General features: G+C 33.2%; 2 protein-coding genes across 5 annotated transcripts in view; one reads left to right on the plus strand and one right to left on the minus strand.

Moving 5' to 3' along the window:
- LOC108692807 (protein-serine O-palmitoleoyltransferase porcupine) overlaps positions 1-1024 on the plus strand; it is a 6204-nt gene extending 5180 nt beyond the window's left edge. Inside the window, exon 8 of the mRNA XM_018201297.1 lies at positions 973-1024. Within this exon, the coding sequence (XP_018056786.1) occupies positions 973-1024 (52 nt within the window). The remainder of the gene's footprint in view (positions 1-972) is intronic.
- The window catches only part of LOC108692805 (dual specificity protein phosphatase CDC14A), a 9888-nt gene extending 2972 nt beyond the window's left edge, over positions 1-6916 (minus strand). Inside the window, exons 1-8 of one of the 4 annotated variants that reach the window (XM_018201292.1) lie at positions 6102-6916; positions 5360-5628; positions 4179-4479; positions 3473-3842; positions 3007-3348; positions 2773-2901; positions 2213-2494; positions 966-1295 (exon numbers count right to left, since the gene is read on the minus strand). In XM_018201292.1, coding sequence (XP_018056781.1) covers positions 1214-1295; positions 2213-2494; positions 2773-2901; positions 3007-3348; positions 3473-3842; positions 4179-4479; positions 5360-5628; positions 6102-6150 — 1824 coding nt within the window. In that variant the 5' untranslated portion in view covers positions 6151-6916 and the 3' untranslated portion in view covers positions 966-1213. Of the gene's footprint in view, positions 1-965; positions 1356-2212; positions 2495-2772; positions 2902-3006; positions 3349-3472; positions 3843-4178; positions 4480-5359; positions 5629-6101 lie in introns of those variants that run through there. The other 3 variants (XM_018201293.1, XM_018201294.1, XM_018201295.1) reach the window with 3 other exon arrangements.
- Between the last annotated feature and the right edge of the window lie 1013 nt (positions 6917-7929).

Raw genomic sequence — 7929 nt, forward strand, 5'->3', positions numbered from 1 at the left:
CTAAATAATATCGCTGGCAAAGTAAGTAGCATCGATCGTATATAAACTGCACATATAATATATACATTGGTATTGCAATTCTTCATCTAATGCGTTTGTCCAAAATAAAAGCAACACAAATAAATTTTCAACAAGTGCCATAATTATGGTGTTTCGAGCTCTTTAACATTTGTTTTAATTGATCGAAATACAAGACAATTATATGCTTTTATAATGTACTACATATTCTATATCACGTTAATGCTAAATAAATTTTTATTTTTGCTACTTTATTTACCCAATTCCAGTTTGCAATAATTTTTTCACAATAATAAAAATTTGTATATATATATATATTGGATTGTCCGGAAAGTTCGTGCCAATTTTGAAGGAAAATTGAAACGCAGATTTAATTTCATTTATTAAATTTAAATCTTTTGCGGCACGAACTTTCCGGACGACCCAATAATATACATATACATATATAAAAATTTATATATTTTAATATAATAAAAAGTGTAATAAATTTAATTTTGAGGCAAGAAATTTATCATTACACTCCTTCAATTTTGAACATGCAATGGATCAAAAAAGTTATTCTTTTGTATTTTTAACAAGATATACATTATAATTATAATGAAAGAAATAATACATCTTACTTCAATAAATTATTGAAGATAATCATCAAATGTTTCTAATTTTTTAAATTTTGACAAAATGAAATAAAATGAAAAAAATGTGTCTTTAGATTGTGTTACACTGTAAAATACATGTTCAACTAAACGTTGCGAAAAAAATAAGTAAAATACATGAACACTAAATTAACATTTTGGCAAAATTTTGAAAAAATTATTGAAAACAGAAATTATAAATCGAAAAATGATTTTAAAAATATATATCTACAAGTGCTTATTCTGACCAACAGAAAGATGACATTAAAGTTAAAAGATATTGATATTATTAACAGAATCTGATTCTTCTTTTTTTTTGCAGACATTCAACGCATCGTAATATTCCGATGGAAGAACAATTAAAAGCTGTGTAAGCTATATATTAAATATCACTGCAACAAATTCATATCCCATGATGCAGATATGGCAAAACCATATAATCAATAATGCAGTGTTGATGATTTTGGTAGAGATATAATTTGATCTTCGTTGATTTATGATATAAAAAAGCCTGGGCAAAACTTGCTCGAGTTGAAGGATTGAAGATCAGAGTGAAGTGCTTTTTACTGAATGATGGGGTTTAAGCGATGAGATCTTCGGCGCTGGTGAGATGCTCCAGTTACCTGACAGTCCTCCCCAACGCCACTGGGAATATCGGTTAGTCATCTGATAAATGCACTTTTATAACTTTTTGTTGTGCGCGCACTGCAAGTCACAGAAATAAATGGGATCGGTTCGTTAGCCACCTTTGGTGCTACTTGTTTTATTGCATAAGCATTAAATGTAAATTGTTACGAGGCCTGGACTATACTGTAATGTAATATAAACTTCAACCTGTATAATGCATCTCTGTTCAACTGTTATTTGCCCAGGCCTATATAAGGTTCGTAGAATGTAATACATGCTAATAAAATGAAAATGAAACTTAGAAATCATGCTACATGCAATATGGAATAATTAATCAAATGTTCTTGAAACTTCCATGGGTGCTTTCTATATAAAGATTATGCATTTCGCGGATTTCCTCCGTATCCATTCTTGGAATGCCAACGTTTTGTGAACCATTATTCCAAGAATGGATCTGGACACGGAGAAAACCCGCGAAACGCATAATCTTTATAATTAATCAAATGCTTTTTTCTTCTTTAAAAATCAGTAAAAGAATAAAACAACAGTTAAACATTTATATAATAACATAAATAATCTTTGTTAATTTAAAAAAAAAAAAGTTATAAAATATTTTTAAGATACTTATACATTTGGCTGTTAACAGATGTATATAAATCTATAAAGCTTCATAAATTATATTTCTTATGGTGATAAGTGATGAGAAACATAAGAGAGATGAAAATATAAGATTAGATAGTTGTGTATGGAAAATATACTTGTACATTGACAATAAAGCAAAGCTAAAGAATCAGAAGCAATGGAAATTGGCGGGGTGGAAGAGAGGGAATACTGTAAAAGTTCTTCATTTATACATTAAATAAGCAAGGACGAAAAAACTGCACAATCGTAAATTTAGATCCAAATTCAGAAAACAGGGACAGTTATTGACTTACTGCCTGAGCGAATAGCGAGTAACTCGGTCTGCCGATCTGAGGATCATATTCATGCGTTGTTGCGGTTGCGATACTGAATGATTGGCAGACGAGTTTGTAGCGTGGGCCTGTGCAGCCATGCAGGAGGTACGTTTTGCCCTTCTCACTGGTTTTGATACGGTTAAAGATGTAACAGGATTGGTAGTAGTTGTATTGTTGTTGATGTTATGACTCTGTGTTGCCGGTTTAGACCTAATACGGCAGGAAGATGGATCACAGCTACTGTTGACCAACCAACTGTTTCTACAATTTCCAGTCAAGATAAAGAGACCCTTTTTCAGATATGCATGCAATATTGATAATAATATAATTCGTTTTATCAATCTTACATATAAGAAGCATGTGTTAATAAATGTATGTAAGCGTAACTTAGAAGGGAAATGAGCAAATGAATGAAAGATACGTGGATAATATCATGGAAGAAAGAAGAAAAGCAAGATATAGAAAAATACTTTGAATAAAAATAATAAACAAAGTAATGTGAATAGGAAGAGAAATAGATAAATAAATAATTGTTTAACCTTTTCACGACTGTCGTTGCGGTGGATCGTGATAACAGTCTTTTGGTGGGATCTCTTTCTTTATTTCCCACTAGAGCAGTGATGGCTCCTTTTTGACTTCTGGTTTGTAATAAAGGTCCCAAATATGGGCTATAATATGATATGCACATTAATCCCAATTTTAAAAAGACAGAAAGCTCTCTCACTCACTTTCTCTCTCCCCCTCTTTCTACAATAAATATATTTTGTACTTACTGTACAACGGTAGATGTCCCTGTACTTGTATTAAGAGAAGTTTGAGCTGTCGATATGCCTCTTCTTCTAGCTTTAATTCTGCACAATTTATCGCCTTGAGTTAACGTATTGTATCTAGCCGTGGCGCTAGCCCCAGCCGCTGGTCCAGGATCGTCTAATTTTATTTCATCCACGCGATGCATTATTCCTGACACATTATCCTCCATCAGGTTCTTTACATCTCCTTGGAAAAAAGCTGCTTTAGGTCTGCCAGCTATCGAATATATCCCATATGCATGCACCGGATTTCCATTTTCAGATTGCAATGGCTCTTTCAATAACGATCGAAGATACATTTCTTTTCTAAAAGACGCAAAAGTATCAGTTTTTTTCTGTTACAGTATAATATAATTTTTAAGACAGTATAATAAAAATAAAAAGAAAGTGACGAATATCTACACATACATTCAAATATATACACACCCACCTCTCCAGCCATTGTTGCTGATGCCCAATTACAGAACCTGGTCTACATATCCTTATCCAAGCGATTGTTTCGTGAGCCGTTAAATGATAATGCTTCATAATGTAGCAACCTATGAGAGAACCCGTTCTACCAAGACCCGCTTTACAATGTACGGCAACCGCGCCACTTGCATTTTCCGCTATTTTGAGAAACTGATGCATTATTGCGTCCGTCGGCGTTGAACCGTCCATAAAGAATAGATCTTTATGAACGAAACCGGCATCGGTGAAGCTCGCTGCATCGTAAACCTTCTTATTAAGCCGTATAATTGTTGTTACGTTATTACGGCGAAAATATGTAAAATACCATTCTGGACCAAGAAGTGGATAACCTATAGAAAAGGTACATAATTCTTGATGAATTATCTTACATAGTCATATAACTATCATATAGTTATTATCAAGCTAAATGATTTAAGTGATAAAGACCAAAAATTAAAGTACAGATAAATTTTTGCTATATACATTCCTTAAAAAAAAATCTTTTACTCTTTTGATTTATCGTCACACATTCATCTTCAAATTTGGCTCATACTTGTATGTGTCTCCTTGCTTTTGCGCTCGCAAACACTCATTCCATGGATCTGTTTACTCACCAGATTCCTTTTCATTATTGCATTCTTTTTCATGCACACAATTCTAATACAATTAAAATGGAAGGTACGCACCATCTTCCATTTTAGATCTCGCATGTGGACCACAGAAAGCAATGAACTTTCCAGGAACTATCCAATTTAAATCTCCATTCTCAACTCTTTCAAAGTGTTCATATTCTTTAACACAGAAATCTTCGAAATTAAAGAAACCAAATCGATGGCACTTGTATATAGCACTTAAACAGTCTCTTAATGATATCTGATAACATGGTGGTCCAACCGAAGCATCACGAAACATGATAAACGAAGGACTATTTGGACTTTTAGTTAAACATTCATAAACTTCTTGTGCTGTACGCTTGCAATACAATATCTGAAAATAAAAAATAGATTTTAATGCGATAACGATAAATAAATCTTCTTTTCATAACATTCGCACCTACAGGGTGACAAAAAAGTTTGGTCACAAAGTATTGTGTTTATAAAAATTAAAATTATTAATAGGTAATGCGTAATACAAAAATACAAACTCTAGAGTATTAATTTTATCTTATTAAAGACTAAAAAATAATAATTAACATTCAAATGGCTTTGATACATTTAGCTTTGAAGCTTTAAAGCGTTTCAGGAATACATTAATAATAGCGCATCTTTTCGCGGATAAATTTTACCAGGCAACCAATAAAGTATTTTTTTTTCAGTAGTAATTCACCAACCAATAAAAATTTTTCAGAATCCCTTTAGAATTTAAAAGTATATCCTAGCGCCGCATCTATTTTACCAATAAAACACAATAAATTTCGTGAAGGATTTCGAAGTTTATGTTCAAAACAAAAAATTTTTAATTGAAATGTTTTTTTATTATTTCTTAGTTCTTATGGCATTTAGAACTTTCAAATATTTGCTCAATATAAATAAACTGTGCAATTTGTACCAATGAAATTGGAGTCTTCAGACTAGTGGGTTGTACAAAGAAATAATGTCGAATTCTTAGACTTAAACATCTAATTCAATATAAAAATGTTAAATTTTACAAAAATTTATGCGTATTGTTTGTGTGTAGTTGATAATATACAGTATGCAATGATGCGTCAATGTTCACAAATCATGTGTAAGTCACATTTCATTGATAAAATAGATAATATTAACTTGCCTAATAATTCGATAAAACATAAAATTTTGTAGCTATTCTTTTGTCATTCCAAATATATGTTCACTAACAAAAAATCATAAGAGAAAAAAATCTGTATTACCGCATAACTTCCTATAAGAAATGCAGCATTAACTCTTTTCTCCGAATCCTCTATCGTCGTATAATGCACGAGTTTCTTTTTGCTGAGTGCAATGCCCTTTAATTTCTTATTAACTTTTTGGCAGTATCTGTATAGCACGGCCAGATTTAGGGGACCAAAGTCGGAGTAAAAATTTTCATATACCAACTCGTTGTCAATACTGAAGTAGTGGGTGTTTGGATTACTTTTTGGTTTCATTGCTGTTCTTAATGTTATAAAATACAATCGATCTGAAAGAAGAAACAATTTATTCTTCATTTTATACATTAAATAAAAGAAAAACTTTGTTGTGAACATTTAAACAATTTTATACATAAAAATAATGTAAAGCTTTCAGTTGTAGATTGCAATTTTGTTTGCAAGACTGCAATGATGATAATGAACGCTATTTCCGAGAAAACATACCAAGAAGATATTTAAAAATCTTAAAAATATGACAATTACGATTTTAAGATAAAATGTAATTTAATGTAATATGAATGCATCAATATGAAATAAATTTACGTATCGTTTATTAAAATTAAAGAGAGTTTTTTTCTATCGAAGACTTCGCAGATGTTTCATTGTAACGAAGCAAAACTGTTAAACGACAGCTCTGACGTTACTTAATCCACAACCCGTATTTACAACCGGGGGCAAATCGCGCGGCCAAGCATACTTTCTCGCAGTCATCAAAAATAGATTCTAATCCAGAACGGATTACCTTTTATGAATTCAGCCGCGCACGCCAAAACCTCGTTCGCGTCCTCCATCGTGATCCAGCAGCGGGTGTACGGCGCAGTAGCAGATACCGATCAGGTGGATCTGTCATCAGCGCGATGTTAATGCAAATTGGAGTAGCGTTCAATTAGCGGCGCGCAGTAAACACGCGAGAGTGGGCGGATAACTAGGCGAAGTCTTCGGATTAATCGTACAGTTGGCGGCGGTCTCTTGGTCTCTGCCTACGCGCGCAAAAATCCGAGGTGCATTACGTCAGGCGAGCGTGTCGCGTCGCCTTCCCGGCGACACGGCGTACGCTCTACGCTCTACGCTCTACGCTTTGCTATGTACAATTATGTACACCCACGCCACGATGCCTCCGACAACCGACAACCTCCGTCACGAAAACAGGATGGGACGCTCGTCAGCTCGTATCAGCTCGTATTCGCCGAATCGCCTGTCGCCTGTCGCCAGTCACAGCAGGCTACGACCGTTACGGAATTCAAACTTGAGAGGGAGAGGTGGAGAACGGAACCGGATTCTGCAATGTTCTGCCAATTGGTGATGGCCGATGGCTGGTACTGCGACTATACGGCCCAACGGCGCTCTATTCAGCTCCGTTCCGCTTTTTTGTCACTTATATTGTCGCCCTCGTTGATTCTGTCGATTCGCGCACATATATATGCCTGTATATTATTTCACACTACATCGTCATGATATATTACACACGAGTTTTTTCCTCGTTCTCTTGTCGTTGCCATTGCCATACTCTATTCCCTGACTTGTCACCATTATTCCACATTATCCGCTGAGAAAGTCGAGAGAAGCGCGAATTTTGATTCGACCGCCATCTTATTGTCTGATCGCACAGCGAGATAATAGAGGTTACCTGATAATCGACGATCGATTATCTAAAAATATGCATATAGTAATTATAATTAATACAATTAATTTATATGCGAAAAATTAATTTTTTGGCCTCAATGATTTTAATTTTCTATAAATTTGTTATAAATTTTTAAAGTTGGATGTCTTTTTACACAAAAATCCATCCAACACTGTATAATTTTTTTATGTTCTTCTCTTCAATAATTTGGAACAAAAGTTATAACTTAATTGAAATACTTAATATTTTTAATAACAGAGTGATAATTGAGGATACTTTCCATTTGATGACACAAATCAAGAATATTGTTCTATTTTTGTCATTAGAAAGATAGAATAATATTTATTTCTAGAATGACTGGAATTACTGCTCGATTTAAGATTGTTGGATCTTCGCGCTCTTAAAGTACACCATATTGTTTATGATCATCTGAACGCAGAAAAACTTACTATATTTTTTCCCCCAAAAGAAAAATTTTCCTATTGGAAATTAGTAGCGTTCCAAAAGTAATCGAAAAAAGACATGACGTTATGAATCTGTTTTTTATTGCTGCAGTCTAAACCAGTGCAATAAGTTGAAATGAAACAAATATACATTTGTTTTACTTCATCTTATTGCATTGTGTACCAGTTCAGTAAGTGTATATTCGCGTTACTTAAAATACCCCAAATTTTTATATTTAAAACAAAATAAATGTACGTATTCAAATATTGAAGAGAGAAAAAACGAATATTCTAAATATAAAAAGTGCACGCAAACAGGGAATCGATTCTGTATCTTGAAAGATGAAAATTTGCTAGAATTATTGATAATTTTATTGATCAATACTTAGTAAATTTGTAATTTTCACCTCGTTTGAAAATACAGAATCGAACTCCAGACCTATGAATGTCTCTTTGGAAGTTTGCATACACTCTAATATATTTGCTATAATGTAGGGAACAGA

This window comes from Atta colombica, unplaced genomic scaffold (assembly GCF_001594045.1).
Source record: "Atta colombica isolate Treedump-2 unplaced genomic scaffold, Acol1.0 scaffold82, whole genome shotgun sequence".
Taxonomy (NCBI): domain Eukaryota; kingdom Metazoa; phylum Arthropoda; class Insecta; order Hymenoptera; family Formicidae; genus Atta; species Atta colombica.